This window comes from Spermophilus citellus (assembly GCF_964194105.1).
Source record: "Spermophilus citellus genome assembly, chromosome: 17".
Taxonomy (NCBI): Eukaryota; Metazoa; Chordata; class Mammalia; order Rodentia; family Sciuridae; genus Spermophilus; species Spermophilus citellus.
The window spans coordinates 36,079,515-36,099,351 of record NC_138199.1 but is presented as its reverse complement, the minus strand read 5'-3'; the positions used below and the strand labels follow the sequence as shown (position 1 = coordinate 36,099,351).

The 19,837-nt window shown below is 40.4% G+C and overlaps 1 protein-coding gene across 1 annotated transcript; it reads right to left on the bottom strand.

The window, feature by feature from the left end:
* Positions 1 to 13,890: 13,890 nt before the first annotated feature.
* LOC308636672 (C-C motif chemokine 8-like) lies at positions 13,891 to 15,206 on the bottom strand. Its single transcript, XM_081272294.1, has 3 exons — positions 15,088 to 15,206; positions 14,291 to 14,405; positions 13,891 to 14,102 (listed from the first exon to the last, which is right to left on the bottom strand). Exons 1-3 carry the CDS (start codon positions 15,161 to 15,163, stop codon positions 13,997 to 13,999), a joined length of 297 nt encoding a protein of 98 aa, XP_081128420.1. The 5' UTR covers positions 15,164 to 15,206; the 3' UTR covers positions 13,891 to 13,996.
* Between the last annotated feature and the right edge of the window lie 4,631 nt (positions 15,207 to 19,837).

The window sequence follows — 19,837 nt, the reverse complement described above, 5'->3', positions numbered from 1 at the left end:
GTTCAAGTTCTGCATTCACCAAGGCTGTGTGACTTGGACCAAATTGCCAACCTCTTTGAGACTTTAAGGGGAATCTTAATTGTGAGGTTGGGTACTAAGACAATGCATGGAAAGTGTTCAGCACAGTGCTGGTTGTTTGCATTTCTAGCGTGTTTCGGGTCATGGGGATGCTGGTGTTTCTGGGGCCTCGCTTGGAGAACCACAAATAAAACAGAACCGTGAGTTTGCAGGAATGGGACCAGGAGTGGCAGAATCTGGGTGGCAGTGCTTATTAAACAAGCAGAGACAGGGTGGGCACAATTGCCCCCAAGAAGCCATGGGGCTGGCGTGGGAATCCGAGTTCTTTGGTCAGCCTGGATTTGTGGCCACAAGGGTAGAACCCTAGAAATGAAATGGACAGGAAGCTTACAAGGGTGCGGGCTGACTTCAGGAAGAAAATTCTAGTGGGTAAGAACGTTGAGTCCCTGTGGAAGAGACTCCTGCCTCTTCTCCAGTTATCTGATCAAAGCCAGTTCAGACCTGGGTCTCCTCCATGAGCAGAGGCCAGTCCCTTTGAGGGAGGCCCCAGCAATCCTGGATTGCCAGGAGAGAGGCAGGACACTTGGTAAAACCTGAATTTTTGATAATCAGGGTGTGATTTCTTAGCATAGATATGTCCCTTGCAATTTTTTTTTTTTTTGCTAAATCTGGCAGCCCATAGATCTTCTGTAAATCTTCCCCCTCAACCTTATTCAGAAGAACCTGCCACCCAAGACCAGGATGACTGTGCACTGGAGAAAGAAATAATGAGACCTTCTGGGATCCTTTGCTAAAGGCTCTATGAGATTCTTCTTTCTGACTGAGAATCGTTTGAGACCTGTCTGAACTCTCTTCCATCCATGAAGACTTCCTAGACCACACAGAGTTCACGGAGGATCTGACCTCACCGTGAAGTGGGGGACCCATGGCCTTCCAGGACAAGCCTCGAAACTGCCACTCTGAGAAGCTGGGTCACCTTTCAGGTCTTCTCTGGACCAGTGCAGTCAGAAATGAGTATTTACCACGACACCAGAAGTCTAGGAGCCACAGGGGCCCTCCTCTGCAGGAGGGTTATCATTTAGGAATAAAGCAGGAATGTCTCAGGCACCTTGAGGTGAACCCCCATCCCTAGCCAGTGGGGCGGTCCACTTCTTGAGTTGCCCATTTAGGTGTTTGGGGTTCTTAGATTCTGCTACCCCCTTTTTTTGGGCAGGGGAAGTAAAGCCTCCTTCGGTGACTGCCTGTAATTGTCCCTTCCCAGGACCAAATAAAAAATATTGAAAAACCTTTTACTTGGTATATGCTGACACAGAGGAGGAGCAGGAGGAGGAGGAGGAGGAGGAGGAGGAGGAGGAGGAGGAGGAGGAGGAGGAGGAGGAGAGGAAGCTTTTCTGTTGGGCAAGCATTCTGTGGAAGAAGCTTTATTTTCTTAAAAACAATGCATGCTGGCTCAGAATACTTCGTACAATTTGCAGATTCAGTAATGACCCAGAACCACTGGGGAATTTTTTTTGGCTCTTTTTTCTTTACTCATGAACACATTAGGAATTTTATGAGATATAGATTAAAATGGCTTTGTTATTAATGCTCTGTCAAAGTCATTTTACACCTTTCAGTAACTTACTTCCTTAATGTCTGGATGGTCCGGTTTTGAATGGAAGCATTAGACCTGACTTAGACCACTCTCAGACATTGACATCTAGTCGATTTTCCTGGGATTCTAAATGACGCCAAGAGGCTGTTCAGAAATCTTTATTGACATCACTGTTTACCTCAGAGTTATGGAAGTGGGCTGCCTGGATCCATAGTACAAATAGTTTCAGGCTATGAAAACACTTTATGATTGATTTTAATGTACTGGAACACAGCTGCATATCACAACAAATATACCAATCTTCCAGGTGTAGCTTGATTAACTTTTAAAAATCTCTTTATGCATCATGTAGCCGCCACTGACATCTAGACTGGCATTTCTACCATCCCTGGACAGTCTCTGGGTCCTTTCTCAGTTGATGTTTCATCTTCCAGAGGTGGATGCTGCTGTGACCTCTGCCACTACTGATTACCTGATTGTCATGTAAATGGAATCATGTGGCAGACACTCTGTTGGGTCTGAAATCTTCTGCACCCTGTAATGCTTCTTAAAAAATATTCTAATAGTCTCTTCTTTTTCATTGCTAAGTGGTAATCCACTTTATGAATGTACCATAGTGTGTATCCACATTTAGCCTGCTTCTAGTTTGAGCTGTGATGAATGGAGTTGCTATGAGCATTTTGGTTTAAGTGTTCTGTGTATACAAAAGCAGGTTTATCTTAAGGATTTACGCAGAAGTGGAATTTCTGAGTCACAGGATAAAACATGTGTCTGATTTTACGAGAAACCGCTGAACAGTTTACCAAACTTCCCACCAACAATCTCCAAGAGATTTCGTTTGCTTCATCTTGCACCGATGCTTGGAACTATCAATGTTTTCTATTTAAGACGTAAGCGTGGGTTGATAGTAGTATTTATTTTTTTTTTTTGCATTCAGTTGTATTTTCCTGGTCACCTGTAATATTGAGCTGCTTTTTAATATATCCATACATTATTTGAATAATTTTGTGAAATTATTTGAATTATTTTGTGAAAGGCCTGTTCACATTTTTTCTCCATTTTTAATGAGATCGTTGTTTTTCTCTTATTAATTTGTGAGAATTCCTTATCTAGTCTTGATTAATGTATTTTTCATACGCGGTATGAAATAAGTTCTTCCAGTCTTTGGCTTGGCTTCTTACTTTCTTAATATTTTATTCCGATGAATAGTTATTTTTGGTTTCAGTAAAGTCTAATGCACGTGCCTATTTTTACCATATAGTTATGAGTTCTATGTTTTGTTCATTTCCCACCCTAAGACATTTACTGATGTTTTCTTCTAGGTGTTCTTTGGCTTCAGATTTCATATTTGGGAGGCTTACCCATTCTAAATTAATTTTTGTGTATGGTAAAGGAACTTATTTTTTCTATGTACAATTACTCTAGAATCATTTACTTGAAAGGTTTCTTTTCCTTCATTGCATAACTCAAAAATCAAATCAATGAGTGTGTGTTTATGTATGTATGTGTGAGTGTGTGAGTGTGTGTGTGTGTGTGTGTGTGTGTGATTGATTTTTATATGTTAGCTTGCCTGGATCCATGGAGTACCAGGATATTTGGTCGAATATTATTCTGGGTGTTTCCATGAGTTTGTTTTGGGATGAACTTAACACTTAAATAGGGAGACTGGGTACAGCAGATTGCCCTCCCTAATGTGGGTGAGCCTCATCTGATCAGCTGAAGGCTTGAATTAAACAAAAAAGGCTGCCTCTTCTTTGATTGAGAGAGAATTTTCTACCTGCTCGCCTTTGGACTGTGACATGAGATTTTTCTTCCTGTTTTTGGACTGGAACTAGGATACCATTGGTTCTGCCAGGTTTCAGATTGCTAAGTCACTTCATGGGTCTTTGGGACTTGTCAACTTCCACAGTCATGTAAGCCAATTCCTTGTAATCTCATTCTCTGTGTCTCTTTATTTATCCATTATCTTATCTAGTTCTCTGAAGAACCCTGACTAATGCAGATTTATCTATCTAAACTTTATAAATAGGTAAATTCTATGTGTATTATGCAACTACTTTGCTAAAATCTTTTTTGAACTCTCTACTTGGCTCAAATGATCTGTTGCCTACTCTTATGCCAATAAAGCACTATACTAATTACTGTTGTTTTATGGTGATTTCTGAAATCGGATAATGCATATTTTTCAACTACATTCTTTTCAAGGTTGTTTTAGCTATACTTAGTTCTTTGCATGTTCACATAAATTTTTACATAAAAAAGGGACAGTGGGGGATGTAATCATGATTGCTTTGACTCTTTTCTCCCTCCCTCCCTCCCTCTCTCTCTCTCTTTCTCTCTCTTTTTCTTTCTTTCTTTCTTTCTTTCTTTCTTTCTTTCTTTCTTTCTTTCTTTCTTTCTTTCTTTCTTTCTTTCTTTCTTTCTTTTTTGTTCCTGAAATAAAAGTGTTTACTGGGCCATTCTAGAATCTAGCTAGACCAGGTGTCCAGGGACAAGTGCCCACAACCACCAACATCAAGGCTGAGCATCACCTGGCAAATATGCCACATTGATGCTTAGTGATAAATCGACACCTTCATATTGTTGAGTTTTCTACTCCATAAGTGGGGCTTATATCTCTCCATTTATTTAGGTTATTTATTTTTTCCTTAGGTATGTACAATAGTCTTATGAAGATGGCACACATCTTTTTAAGTTTATTCTTATGTATTTTACATTTTTACAATTATGGCATTTGACATTTTCAATATTCCAACTGTTCTTTATTAATATACAGACATTCAACTAATTTCTGTGTATTAACTTAAATTTCTTTGGTCTTGAACAATGCACTCATTAGTTCTGGTAGTTCTTGCAGTTTTTCTTGAGTTTGATATGCATGATCATGTCATCTGTAAATGGCATTTTAAGTTCTTGCTCCCTAACCTTTCTGTATCTATTTGTGGTTTCTTGGCTCCCGGCACAGACCAAGGTCTTGAGAACGATGTGGAAAGCATCAGGAGATGCTGGATATCCTGACCTTGCTCTTGACCATTTAGGGTGCTCTTCTTACCTCTCCTAAGATCTGTATTTCCAGCTGAATGGTTTCCCATAAGCCTTTGGATTTTTTTTTTTACAGTGAAATATTGTTCTGGTAACAAATGCACTCAGCCTTTGTCTTTCTGAAGACATCATTAGATTGAAACAACACTATGAATACAATTTACCCGTTTGATATGTTGACACCCAACCACTGCAGAATGCAATTTTTTTTCCCCAGATACACAGGAAACATTCATCAAACTGACTGTATGATGAACTACAAAGCAAGTCTCAATAAACGCAAAATATTTGCAAATATAAAGAATATATATATTGAATCATTGTGGAATTAGATTAAAACAAATAGCAAAATGATTACTTCTTGTAATATGTCAAAGCTTGAAAAGTTAGTCATGTTCATCTAAATAATTCACAGATTAATGATGAAATCTTTAATAAATCTTTCCTGAAAATATGTTTTGAAATAAATCATGACAATGTGTCTGTCATATCAAAATTTGTGGGGATAGAGTGCAAGCTGTGTTTAGAAGTTTCCTAGACTTAAATGAGTCTATGAAAAAGAGAGCTTCAAATAAATAATCTAAGTACTCAGCTCAAGAATTAGAAATAGCATAGAAAATGAAACCCCCAACATAGAAGGAAACATCTTTTATGGTCCTAGATGTAAGGAGCTTGAAAAATCTTAGCAAATGGAACCCAGCCATGTCCGAAATAAGAATAGGTTGTTACTCGGTTGGTTTGACCAGAGGAAATACCAGCTGGTTGAAAATTGGAAAACCAATGAATGTTTTTCACCACAATTACAAAATAAAGTAGGAAAAAAATTCCAATTCTCTGAATAGAAAAATCATCTGAAATTTCAAGTCATCTATGCTAAAGGGGGAACAAAAAAGCTGAGCAAACAAGGAAGTATAAGAAATTTCTTTAGAGTATTTTATAAATATCCTTTAGCAAGCATGACACTTAATATAGAATATTGGAACTTTCATTTGTGAGCAGGGCCAGGACAGGAATGTCCACTGCCATCAACGTCTCATGAAGCACCTCATGAATTGCAGCACAAGGCAATTTTGTGCTGACATAGAATTATAATGATTATAGAGGAAGAAGTAAAACTGTCATGTTTTTACATGAATCATTGTCTGAAAGACATCTGAGTCTACAGATAAGCTATTATAGATAATAAGTAACTTTAGCCTATTTATTAATAATACAAAAATTGATTTTACTTTTATACCTAGGTGACTGACGTTAAGTAAGGCCATTTCTTAAGTGACATAATTTCCAAAGACTTATAAAAGCCTCAAATACTAAAGAATAACTCTGACAAGACTCGTGCAATGAATGTGTAGAAAATTGTTAAGCATTATTGAGAGGAGTTAAAGAAGGTAAGCCCATGCACACGAATTGGAAGAGGCCATATGATCAATTTGTCAGTTCCTCTCCAAACCCAATGCCATCTCAATTAAAATCCAAGCAAAGTTCCTCCACTTATCAAAGAAAACATTTGTCCTTTGGTTAGGGGAGGAATTGGCTTACTTCACTTAGCATAATATTTTCCAATTCCATCCATTTACCTGCAGGTATAACAAATTAGATCAAATAAATAAATTAATTAGTTAAAAATATCCAAGCAAGGGTTTCATGGAAATCGCTAAGATTATTCTCAACTTAAGAAGAAGTACAAAAAAAAAAAAAAACCCCAAATAGTCAAGAATCTTAAAGAACAACAAAGTTTTAGAATTTATGCTATCAGATTTTAATCCTGATTAAAAAGCTATAGTCATTAGAACTTATCCCATTGCTCCTAGAATAGATAAATATACCAAGGGAACAGGTTAGATGGTATAGAAGTAGGACCATACTTGTATGCACATTAGATTTATAACAAAGTTTGTACTTCTGAATAGTTAGAAAAAATAGCCTTCGGAATAACCAATTCTGGACTAATGGGAAATTCATATGGGACAATCAAATCTTGTCCCCTACCTTTCAGCGTGCACAAAAATTAATTAATGGTGAATTGCAGCTCTAAATGTAAACAGAATAAAAAGCTTTCAGAAGATATCCTAAGAATATATTCATGATCTTGAGTTTAAAAATATTTTTTAACAGAAAGCAAAATCATTGTCCATAACAGAGCACAATGATACATGAACTCTGTCAAAGTTATAAACCTGTTTTCATCAGAGACCATTTTTAATGGTCACAGATTGTGAGAAGACTTTTTTTCAATTCATATGTCTGGCTAAGGATTCCTATTTGGAATACAGAAAATATTTCTAATTCCTAACAAAAAAACCCCAGACAATCTAAACAAAAGTAGATGAAAGAATTCAATTAAAACTTCATTAAATAAGATATTCAACAAACTTTTGAGTAGATGAGCAACCTCATTAGTCATGTGAGAAACACAAATTAAAACCACAAGGTGGGAGTATACATATAATCAGAATGGTGAACTAAAACAAATGGGCGATAGTGGGTGTTGCAATACCAGATGTGAACGGCTCACATTCTCCTCTTCCCATCCATCCGTCCATTCATCCATAGACCGATGACAATATGTAACATCCATCTCTATCTAAATTATCTATATATCTGACCACCTACCTACCTATTCATCCGTGGAATTGTTTGAACCATTTGAGCTTACCTTGCAGGTAGGATGCCTAATTACACTTTAGTGCTTCAATGTATATTTCTTAAAAGCAAAGAGCCAGGCATGGTGGCACACGCCTGTAATCCCAGTGCCTCGGGAGGCTGAGGCAGGAGGATTTCGAGTTCAAAGCCAGCCTCAGCAACAGCGAGGTGCTAAGCAACTCGGTGAAACCCTGTCTCTAAATAAAATCCCCCCAAAATAAACAGTGCTGGGGATGTGGCTCAGTGGGTTCAATCCCCGGGTTCAATCCCCTGGGTTCAATCCCCGGTACCCCCCCAACCAAAAAAAGAAAAAAGAAAAGATACTCTCCTTCAGAACAACAGGACAAACACCAGGGTCAAAAAATTAACATCAGTCCAGCATTATTATCTGATCCAGACACCCCATTCAAATTTTGTTCATTGTCCCAACAATGTCCTTTACAGATTCGGGATCCAATCAAGGTCTTGTGAGGTACTTAACTGTCCTGTCTCTCTAGTCTCTGTCAATATGAACAGTCCCTCAGTCTTTTCTTGTCTTTATGAGCTGGACAGTAAGGCCAGTTACTCAGTAGAATCTCGCCTAGTTTCACTGGTCTGGGGCTTTCTCACGATTAGGTCCGGCGTGTGTGTTTCTGGCAGGAAGCAATGCTGTGTTCTCAGTGGATACTCCCAGGAGCCCCACATGATTGGTCCCATTACAGGTGATGTTAACTTTTATTACTAGGTTAAATATTATCTGCAATTCTCTTATTAATGACATGCGTCAATTAATAAGTATTATGTGCTTATTAATTAATAAGTTCTTAGTTATGTATGGGGAGAGACTTTGAGGTTATGTCAGCGGTCTGTTCTTTTTTTAATGTTATTGTATTTTTTTATACTTTTATTTTGTTGATTTACTTTTAATGCTAGGCAAGCGCTCTACCACTGAGCCACAACCCCAGCTCCGAGTCTGTTCTTAATCATATTCTCACCTGTTGGTTTCAGCAACCACAGAGGAGTCTTGCCTGAATCAATTGTCACTCTGATGGTCACCAGATGGTCATTTCCCTAAACCCACTGTTCCTTCTATATTTATTGGTTAGCAATTAAGTTAGAACTTTTCCTTCTCTGATTTTACTCAATGGGTTAAAATAATTATTTTGCATTTTGAAAATTATTGCATTTATTTTGGTGATCGAATTGTTCCAGATTGACATTCATGAGCCTATTTGAACGGGTTCTCGTGTGTTTTTGACATATCCCTTTTTTTCTTTGAGAGCTATACTTTGTTTTTCTTTAATACAATAAGATATTCCAACTCTAGAGTCAGCCCTTTATCCCAGGGGCTCTTGATTTCTTTAGTGGGGAGTATTTATAAATTGGGCACTTGGTGTTCATATTGCTACATGTTTGTCATTATTTCTAGGTTTTCTCACTGAATATAACCAGTATGCATGTTTGTGTTTGTGTGTGTGTGTGTTTGTCTAGTTCTAGGTTTATCTCTATACCCTGTATGCTTGCTTGCCTGATATTATCTATCTATTTATCTATCTCTCATTTGTTCATCTATTTATTCATCTACCCATTTTAACCATAGGTTCACACCACAACTTCCAATTCTAGGTTAATATAATAATAGCACAAGTTTTTTTTTAACCTTTTCTTTCCAGTAATCCACATTTCTAGGAAACTTCTCTAACCGTGAATGACTTGACTTCCATGATCTTTGATCCATTTATTTATTTGCTCAGTTCATTTCTATGTCATCATCTTCCTGGCCGCGTGGCTACTGAGTACCATCCCTATCCACCCTGACTTGTGAACTACCCACTGGGACCCAGTCCTGGTGCCAAAGAACTCGCCTTTAAGTCCCTGATCTTGGTCCCAGGCCCAGTGAGTGCACCAACCAAGTAGGCTGGCCCTGACCCCTGGCTACTTGCTGGTCAAGATCCAGACATTGACCAAGGACAAGGGGGAAACTTTTGTCTGTATAAAATAATGAATCAGTAAAACAGGAATGGACGCTAGGACCTATGTGCAGACACATTTGGGAAGGGCCCTCAGGGATCAGGACCCAGGGGGCAGCAGAGTGAGATGGGGACAGAGGAGGAACAATACAAACCACATGGTCAAGGTCAACCTTGTGAGCAGTGGGCAAGGATTCTCCTGGAACAACCTTAGAAGCTTACAGAATAACTCCCAGAGTCCACCACCGGAAGGAGCGGTTTAAACATCTGCCTCCACCCAGCCTTGGTAGAAAGCTCTTGCCCCGAGGGCTCACTTCTCCACGCTTCTGAGAAGTGAGGCAAGTAGCAGGGTGAGCCGGCTCCTCACCCAAGGCAGAGCCTGCGGGAAGAGAGAAAGAAGTAGCAGACATGGAGCAGAAGCCGAGAGAGGGTGCTGAGTCACAGCCCAGACCGTCTGCCTGAGCCAGGGTGAAGTCAAGGTGAACCTCAGAGGAGGAGCCCTCGGTGGTGACCGCCCCAGTTCTTTGTCCCCAGTTTACAAAGTAGTGAGCTGGAACTCACAGATAAGAACCAGTTTGTGGAAGGGTGTGGACTTTCAGACATTAATGTTCAAGTCAGGGCCCATATAAAAATCTCAGCTGCTTTAAAATCATGCCTTATCACATGTACATCAGCTGTGGGCAGATAACAAATTATGAGCCTGCTTCCCAAACCTTCCAAGGAAGAAGGGAGGAGAGGCTGACCCTGATGCCATGTGGGTCAGAACTGTCTCCATTGTAAAGCAGGCCCTGATGCGGAGTGGGCAGCTCATCAGAAGCACACGGTCAGGAAGCCACTCAGACAGAATTGGATGCTAGCGTGACATGGCTCCGGAATGGGTATGGGTTTCTTTCTCTTTGTGTCTTGACTTTTAGATTCAATTAATATGTAATTTTGCATCTTATCCTTAAACATAATGTACACAACTATTACGTGATCACAAATTCTTCATAAATAAAATAGGCAATTGCTAGGAGCTGAAAATAAAATTTTAAAAAATGATGATATAATTATTTAAGTAGTGTTTGATCCCATTGCACAACAGTCACAACAGTGGGTTGAAGTGTAATGGCATAATCCCAAAGTACAAGTGAATGAAATTGGAGTTGGGTCTTTTGGTTGTATGTCAGTTTTAGGGGTGAATCTTCATGCCTTTGGATTCTGGGACTTGGGGTCCAGGATGAACCCTGGACCCAATTTTCTATATGCCCAGTTTGGCCTTGAAGCTGTGGAAAAAAGAGGCTAGAATTGGATAGAGCCCTTGCCTGCCTGCTATCGTCTGTCTGTCTATCTGTCTGTCTATCTATCTATCTATCTATCTATCTATCTATCTATCTGTCTGTCTATCGTCTATCTCCAGCTGCTCACAAAGTTGACCTTGACCATGCAGTGTGTATTGTTTTCCTCTGCCCCCATCTCACTTTGCTGCCCCCTGATCCCTGAAGGCCCTTCCCAAATAAAATGTCCTCACATAGGTTCAGCCTCAGTTCCCATTTCCTTCATTCATTGTTTCTTACAAGCAAAATTTCCCCCTCCGTCTCCCACCCAGCTGACCCTCTGCTGCTGTATTGCTCCGGGTCTTCGGCTGTGCTACTTTGAACTTTGGTGGGAACTTGTCTGCAGACAGGTGATGTCAGACTCAGGGCTGATTTTCCAATAAGCAGTGCCCCTGGCTGACTCTATGGTTTTCATTTCCAAGCACTTTCCCTCCCCATTCTGCCCCTGTTAACAGACAAGGCCATGTTTTCAAGAGCCGTAAGGGTACAGCTGGAGGGCTCTGTGAGGTCTTTGGCTGGATCCCCCTCACTTCCTTCCTGTGACACAGTCCTGTCTCCACTTTTGGATGGGGCATCTTAATGCCAGAGGAAACAGTCAGGTCAGGTTTGGGGATCAGAATCCTAGTCCCCTGCCTTCTGGGATTCTAAGTATGCTGGAGTTGTGGCAACTCTCCACATGATCCTGAAGCAGGCCCTGTAGGGTTGGTTGGACAGGACAATAAATCTTTTTTCTCTTCATGAGGGGTCGGGTCTGTGTGCCTCCATGTGGGGGATCATGTGTCTCAAAGACAGGTCACTAGATTCTTGGAGTATAGGGACTCTTGAGCTTAAGAGGCTACCAAGAAGAGAAGGTCCCATGCCTTTAAATGGATGCTTGCAAGTTCTTGGGATTGAGGATATATATAGTGATCATGATGTCTTAGTCCATTCCTGCTGCTATAACAAAATACCTTAGGCTAGATAATTTATAAACAGCATAAATTTATTTCTCTAGGTTCTGGAGGTTGGGAAGTCCTAGATCAAGGCACTAGTAGATGCGATATCTGGCGAGGTTCTGTTCCTCAAGGATTGCATGTATCCTCACAAGGTAAAAGGGCAGAAAACAAGCTCCCTCCAGCCTCTTCTATAAGAGCGCTCATGTCACTCAGAAGGGCAGACCCCTTGTGAATTACTCAGCTCCCAAAGGCCCTGCCTCCTAATACTACCACAATGGATGCCAGGTGTTTTAGGCAGTTTGACGTCACTGTGATCAAAATATCTGCAAAGAATAATTTAGAGGAAGAAAAGTTTATTTTGGTTCATGGTTTCAGAGATTTCAGCCCACAGTTAGTCGAATCCAAAAGCTCTTGGTCAGAGTGATGCAGAATATCATGGCAGAGGGCATGGCAACCAGAAATCAGAGAGAGAGAGAGAGCTCCACCCACCTAGGACAAAATATTAAATCCAAAGGCGACCTACTACCTCCAGCCTCACCCTACCCACCTACACCTGCCACTCAGTTCATCCACTGATTAATCTAATCATTTTACCTCTGAAAATTCTTTCATTGCCTCACACATGAGGCAATTTTGGGGAATCCCTTATATGTAAACCATAACACAAGGGCTTGTATATGGTTTGTCCCCAAGGGCTTGGGGACAGTATGGCGATATGGAGGTAGTGGGACCTCTAAGAAGTGAGGCCTGTTAGAAGGCAGGGTGGGTCATGGGGCTCTACCCTCGTGAATCAGTGCTGGTCTCTAGGAGTAGTTTGGATCTCACAGGAAGGAGTTATCTGGAGCGTGGGTTGTGATCAAGCAAGGCCACCCCATGTGCTTGGCCCCTTCTGCATACAGCTATTTCCCTCGTTGATTCTCTGCCATGTGGTTACTGCAGTCAGGGGCTCCTTGCAAGAGGTAGTACCATGTCTCTAGTCACCAGCCCAATAAACTTGTTTTTTCATCCAGTGTCCGAACGCAGGTATTTTTTGTTAAAGTGACACTTAAATGAACTAAGACATGGGGAGAAGTGTGATCATGATTTTTGGAGGGACACAAATATTCAGCCCATAACAGAGATAAATTAATTTTGAGTCTCAGAACTGCCATCGCTTTCAATAGTTGCTTTGTGAAATGGCAGGAGATGGGCTCTGCCCTAGTCCCCTGGTCGTCCCTCTATAGCCTTCTCCGGCTCATTCCACCTCACTTCTCCCTCAATGTGACCTTGCTCAGACCCTCGCCGTCTTCCTGCTTCACTGCAGTGGGATGCTCTCAGTCCCTTCCCTTCTTCATGCACTTGGTCACCAGGTTGTTATTCCTGGTGTGTGGCTCTAAATGTGTCACTCTCCTCCTGTGCTATTTGAAAACTTGCAGCTAGTCCCTATTATCTGCTAACCTCCTAATCTGAAGTTCCGGAGCCCCTATGATCTGGATCTAACCTTTCTAAAATCCCAAACTCCTCTGTCTTTTCAGAGTCTAACTGAGTGGGATCCCTCCTTCCGGGCCCCTGCCCTCTTCTCCCCCTTCTGCAATAGATCACATACACCATCCCTCCAGGACTGTCATGTTGAAGGGTCATCTTCATGAGAAGCCCTAAGTGGATGTGGGTTATGCACATCTAGTTTCCCTGGAGGTCTGGTCTCACTCCTGAGGTATGACTCTGAGTTGGAGATTTAATTAGGTGGAGAAAATTGGGCTTATGGAGAAAAGTTCGTACGTAGACTGTCGCAAAAGATCAAGGGAGACTTTGGGCAAAGATAGGTGTGTTGAGAAAAATGGGTGTGGAGATCCTAACATACAGGGAGAGCTGCTCCTACCAAGTTCTTCCTGAACCTCAGTCGAGTCCATCCCAGCCAAAACCATCCTGAGGGGTAGCGCCATACACCCCAACTCCAACCACTGCAGCTGCATTCTGCTTCTCAGTTAAGTGCTACTATGTGCAAAATAAGGGTAAGTAGCTTAAAATGATATATTTTTCCCCATAGAAGATTCCAGAATCATATCATGACATTATTTTAAACATAACAGTATAAAGCATACACTTGACTTGAAAGGGCACTGTTTTCCCCCGGAAATAGAGAATAAAGAAGAATGTGTATGTATCAATGCCCTTGGATGGATCTCATAATCCCCTCACGTGGGTGGGAGGGAGGACAATGACATGTTGCCAGGAATTTGACTTCATAGACAAAATAAATAAATAAACAAACAAACAAACAAACAAACAAATAAATAAATAGAACCATATCACCAGGATTTTGCATTTTACATTCACTTTATTTGGCATATTAAGTCAAAATATAATTGACTTAAATATGATTAAGAATTATTGTGTTTTGAATTAATAAGCAAAGCACCTCTTTTCATCTATTAGGGTAAAATACTGTCACACTGCCCCTGGGGAAAATACACACAAGGTTTATCTTCAGGCTGTGACTCTCAGGCCATGTGCGAGGGTTCAAGGCTTCGGAGTTTGAGAGTTTTGGTTCAGGAGCATCATAGAATCCTTGACCCAGTTCTCACTGGGGTCAGCACAGATCTTCTTACCCCGTTTGGTCTTGAAGCTGTGGGGGAAAGGTGGCATGGTTAGATAGAGGGTCTTGAGAAGTCGGCCCAGGAGCATGGTCCATGGGTCCCTAGACCTCATCAGCTCTTGCTGCACAGGTGAAGGATCCGAATCTGGGACATTTGGCCATGAATCCTGACCTCTTAACTGAGGGACACTTGAGGGTGCTGGGCATGGTCTACTTACATCACAGATACTTTTGGACATTGGGTGCTGGTGATTGTATAGCTCTGCAGCTTCTGGATGGGGATCCTCCTGTTGATAGTGCTAAAGCAGCAGGTGATGGGCATCAATGGTGCATCTGAAATCAATATTGCCAAGAGTGAGACAGGCAGGAGACATGTGTGCACTCACAAGGGAAGGAGAAGGCAGGAGAAGACCTAGGAGTCACCATTGCCAAGTCTAGGGCCTGAGTCCAGATCCCAGAGATAAAACGCTACCCAAGTCGGTTTCCTCCATGGAACGATGGGGCTCCTCACTGTGGACTAGGAACAGAGAAATCTCATCTGCTAATCCAAAACTTCTGACATGGAGAAAACAAAGACCTTGCTTCCCAGCTAGTTGTCCCCATGGGCTTTACAGCAAATCTAGGTCATATGCTGAGAACCCTCTGCATTCTTATCCTTACACAATCCCTGTTGTAAAAGCTGCACTGGATTATGATCCCAAATTTGAAACTTCAAGGAACCCTACTATGGTCCTTTCTTCCCCAAACAATGTGAGCAGGTCGATGTGGCTGCACTCAGGGTCCTTCCCAAAGTTGGTGTCAGGAGAGATCAGAGGGACTGATCTTGGTGGCCTGGGGATTCAGTTCTGGCTCTGGCTCTGACTAACTGTGACTAGTGATGGCTCTTCCCAGCTTCTTAACCTCACAGTTCTCCATTTTCAACGTGCAGGTGAGGCAGCCAGGCTGAGATGACGTGTGCTGGGACGTTGGTGCCTGTGGTCATTAGAAGTTCAAGGTGAGGGAAGGAGGGCTTTACCTGGCTGAGCCTGCTCCTGGGAGCTGACGGTGGCTGCTGTGAGCACCAGGCACAAAAGTGCCACAGAGACCTTCATGGTGGAGGGTGCAGGCGTGGGCTTTGGCGTGAGAGAGAGAGGTTTCTGGATTAGTCTCCGTCTCTCTGCTCCTCTGGAGGCTCCGCCTGCCTTTTATAGGGATCAGAGAGCCTGGGCAGGGTTGGGGATCAGGGAAGAAAGAAGAACCTGAATGTGCTGAGCAGACATCAGATCCTGGGGTGATTTCCAGATAATAGAGAAGGAAGCTATGTAGTTTCTTTTTCTTAAATTTTGTAGAACAGGGGAGGAAGGATATGTGCTTCTACCCGGTAAGGCCTAGGAAGTGATCTCATTGGACAACTCAGGGCTCTCATTTCTTCCAAATGGAAATGATCGGTAGGAAAGACAGACTGGCAGCTGAAGTCACACTAGAGACTGTGAGGCAAGGGTTGCCTCTCTGAGGAACCAGGAGGTCCCGGAGGGGACCCTCAGGGGTCGCCTGTGAACTTCATCACCAGCAGGCCACAGCAGTGGGGCTGCCACTGATCTTTTTACTGTCTCATAGAATCACAGAGCAAGCAACCTTTCCAAACCAGCTCCTTTCCCTAAGCAACATGCATTTGAGGTTCCTCCATGTCTTTATAGATGTGGATAGCTTCTTTCTGTCTTTAAAGAATTATGTTATGTATGTAGCATAACATAAAATTTACCCTCCTCGCCAGTAAGTGTGCAGTTCACTGGCATCAAATATGTGAGTATGTTCACATTGTTGTACGATCAATCTCCATAATTCCCCCTCCCCTGCCCTTTTTTTTTTTTTTTTTTTTTTTTTTTTTTGGTATCAGGGGTTGAAAGCAGAGGTGCTAAACCACTGAGCCACATCCTTTTTATCTTCTATTTTGGAACAGGGTCTTACTAAGTTGCTTAGGGGCTTGCTAAGTTGCTGAGGCTGAACATGCAATCCTACTGCCTCAGCCTCCTGAGCTGCTGGGATTAGAAGCATGCACCATGGCACCAGGCCTCCAAAACTCTTTTCATTTTGTAAATGAAACTGTCTATACATTAAACCAGTACTCACCTCCTCCTAGTCCCTGGTGACCATGATTTTTACTTACTGTCTTTGCAATTTTGATTGTCTACCGCACATAATTGGAGTCATAAAATATTTGACTTTTTGTGACTGTCTTACTTTACTTAGCAAAATATTCTCAAGGATCATTCAGACTGTGGCCTATGTCAAATTTCTTTTCTTTCTCAGGTTGAATAAGATTCCAAGTTATGCATCTGCCACAGTGTGCTTGCCATTCATCTGTTGATGGACACTTGGACAGCTTTCACATTTTAGCTATTGCAAGTCAGGTTACTATGAACTTGGGTGAACAAATATCTCTCCAAGACACAATTTAAATTCCTCTGGATGTATATATCTAGAAGTGGGCACAATTTAAATATCTATTCAAGACATCACTTATTTATTTATTTATTTTGGTGCTAGGGATTGAACCCAGGGCCTTGGCATGCAAGGCAAGCACTCTACCAAATGAGCTACATCCCCAGCCCTCAAGACATAATTTAAATTTCTTGGGTGTATTTACTCACAAGTGGAATTGTTGTGTTGGATGATAATTATATTTTTTGATTTTTTAAAGACCTTCCCTACTGTTTTCTACAGTGGCTATGCCATTTTATATTTCCATCAACCATGAACAATGGCTTTATTCTCCCCACATTCTTGCCAACACTTGTTATTTTCTGTCTCTTTCATAGTAATATGAAATAGATGTGAGGTAGTATCTCATTATACTTTTGACTTTTATTTTTTCTAATAATTAGTGATGTTGAGCACTATTTCATGAGCTTATGAGCTGTTCACTATATGTTCTTTGGAAAAGTGTCTATTCAAACTTTTTGCCCATTTCTGAATCTCATTACTTTTAGGAGCTCTCTGTTTATTCTGTATATAAATTCTTTATTAAATATGTGATTTGCAAATATTTTCTCCTCTCCTATGGGTGGACTTTTTATTTCATTGGAATTGCTTATGATGAACAATTTTTTAAAATTGTCATCGAGTCTGATTTGTCTTTTACTGCCTGTGCCTTTGACGCCAAATCTAAGAAGTCGCTGCCAGATCCAATGTCATGTGCTTTTGGTTTTGTTGTTATACCACCGTCACCAAATTCAAGGTTGCCAAGGTTTTCTCATATATTATCTTCTAGAAGTTTTATAGTTTTGAATTTTAAACTGTAAATGGACTTAGATCTATGACTTATTTTAAGGTTTTTTTTTTTTTTTGTGTGTGTGTGTGTGTGTGTGTGTAGGCCATAAGGTCTGTTTCCGGATATTTCTTTTTTGCACAATTGTGTGGTTGCTACTAGTATTATTTATTGAAAAATCTACCCTTTCTCTGTTGAATTGCCTTTGCTACTTTTTTTTCAAAGATTCATGGACACTATTTGTGTGGGTGTATCACTGGGCACTCGGTCCTTTTCCATTGATCTATTTGTCTTTTCCTACACCAGTACCACAGGGTCTTGAAGTCCCCTAGTGTCAATCTGTTGACTTCTTCAGTATTGTGTTAGCTATCCTGGATCTTCTGCATCTCCATGTGAATTTGTGAATCAGTTTGTCAATATCCACGAAATACCTTCTGAAATTTGGATTGGGACTAAGCTGAGCATGTAGATCAAGTTGGGAACAACTGGCATGATGACAATATTGACTCTTTCTGCCTGGAAACATGGAACATCTCTCCAGTTATTTAGATGACCTTGAATTTTTTTTATCAGTTTTGCAGTTTTTCTTATATATATTTTCTTAGATTAACTCCTGGGTATTTTTTTAGTGCTAATATAAATTGCATGGTTATTAATTTCAAGTTCAAATTGTTCATTGCTGATGTATAGAAAAGCTATTGAAGTTTATATACTAACCTTGTATTTTGCAATCTTGCTAAAATCACTAATTAGTTGTTTGCGTTCGTTGCTGCTGGTGGTAGTCTTTTGATTTTCTGCCTAAGATAGTTAGGTCTTCTGAAGAGACAGTTTCCTTTCTTTCTTTTCATTCTGTATATCTTTTTATTTTCTTATCTTAATGATTTAGTGAGGACTCCTGTCATGATATTAAAATTGGAGTGGTGAGAAAGAACATCTTTGTCTTATTCTTAACCTTAGGAGAAAAATATCTAGTTCTTTACCACTACATATGTTGTTGGTTGTAGGCTTTTTGTAAATGTTTATTAAGTTAAGGAACAACCTCTATATTCCAAGTTTGCTGAGAGTTTTTATCATGAATTGGTGTTGACTTTTGAGGGATGAATTCTTTTTGTGAAGGGTGTGCGATACCGGGGATTGAACTCAGGGACAACCACTGAGCCACATCCCCAAGCCCAGTTTTATATTTTATTTAGAGACAGGGTATCACTGAGTTGCTTAGCACCTCACTTTTGCTGAGGCTGGCTTTGAACGTGAGATCCTCCTACCTCAGCCTCCTGAGCTGCTGGGATTACAGGCGTGCACCATCTTGTGTGGCTAGTGTCGGATTTGTTTTCTATATCTGCCCATAACATCATAAGACTTTCTCTTCAGCTTGTTGAGGTGACAGATTGCATTAATTAATTTTTGAAGGTTTAACTGGCCTTGCCTATCTGGAATAAATTCTGCTTGGTTATGCTGTATAATTTTTAAAATACATTGGCTTATTTGCTAATATTTTTGTTGAGGAGTTTTGAATTAATGTTCACGAGTTCAGTCTACAGTTTTTGGTTGGTGTGTAATTTTCTTTGGTTGGAAGGCATTATCTGGTTTTGGTGTCAGGTGATCCTGGCCTCATAAACTGAATTTGGAAGTGTTCTCTTTTATTCTTGATTGTGCTACATAAGGTTTACCAGTTTTCTTGTTTTTTTTTTCAAAGAACCAATTTTGGTTTTGTTGATCTTCTTTATTATTTTCCTATTTTCTGCTCTAATTTTTCCTTCTTCTGCCTGTTCACATCTATATGGCTCTTCTTTCTCTCATTTTGCAGGTTAGAGCTTGGATTGTTAATTTTGAATCTTTCCTATTTTCTAATATTTTTCATCTGATGTTGTCAATTTTCTCCTAAACATTGATTTGGTTTCATCTAGCAAATTTTGATAAGTTGTATTTTCATTTTACGTAGTTTAAAATACTTAAAAACTTCTCTTGAGGTCTCTTTTCTGACTCATGTATCATTTAGAAGTATGTACTTTAATCTTCCAGTATTTGGGGGGAGTTTTCAGCTGTCTCTCTTTAATTGATTTCTAGCTTAATGTCATTGTGGTCTGAGAGCATACTTTATATGATTTCTGTTTTTTTAAAATTTTGTTTATAACAAAACCATGGTCCATCTTGATGAATGTTACATGTGAACTTAAGAGGAATGTGTACTTTGTTTTTTATTGGATAAAATATTCTAAAATGTGAATTAGATCCAGATGATGAAGGGTGCTGTTTAGTTCATCTGTATCTTTGCTGATTTTCCTGCTGGATCTGGCAATTACTGACAGAGATGTGTTGAAATCTTAAACTATAATATGAATTTGGTACCCGTCATTAATTCTGAAAAATTCTTAGCCAATAATGCTTGGCATATTTTTCTCCTCCTTTTTACTTTCTTTCCCTTTTATATTTCCATGATGTACATGGTACCTTCTTGTGTTTGTCCCATATGGTTCTTGAATATTCTCCTCCATTTTATTTCAGTTTGGGAATTTTC

Excerpts from the sequence above, each read along its gene's own strand:
- LOC308636672 (XM_081272294.1), bottom strand. The coding sequence starts at position 15,163 with ATGAAGGTCTCTGTGGCACTTTTGTGCCTGGTGCTCACAGCAGCCACC. Across the intron at positions 14,406-15,087 it reads CCAGGAGCAGGCTCAGCCAG|ATGCACCATTGATGCCCATC; the intron begins GTAAAGCCCTCC and ends TATTGATTTCAG. Across the intron at positions 14,103-14,290 it reads TGTCCAAAAGTATCTGTGAT|CTTCAAGACCAAACGGGGTA; the intron begins GTAAGTAGACCA and ends TTTCCCCCACAG.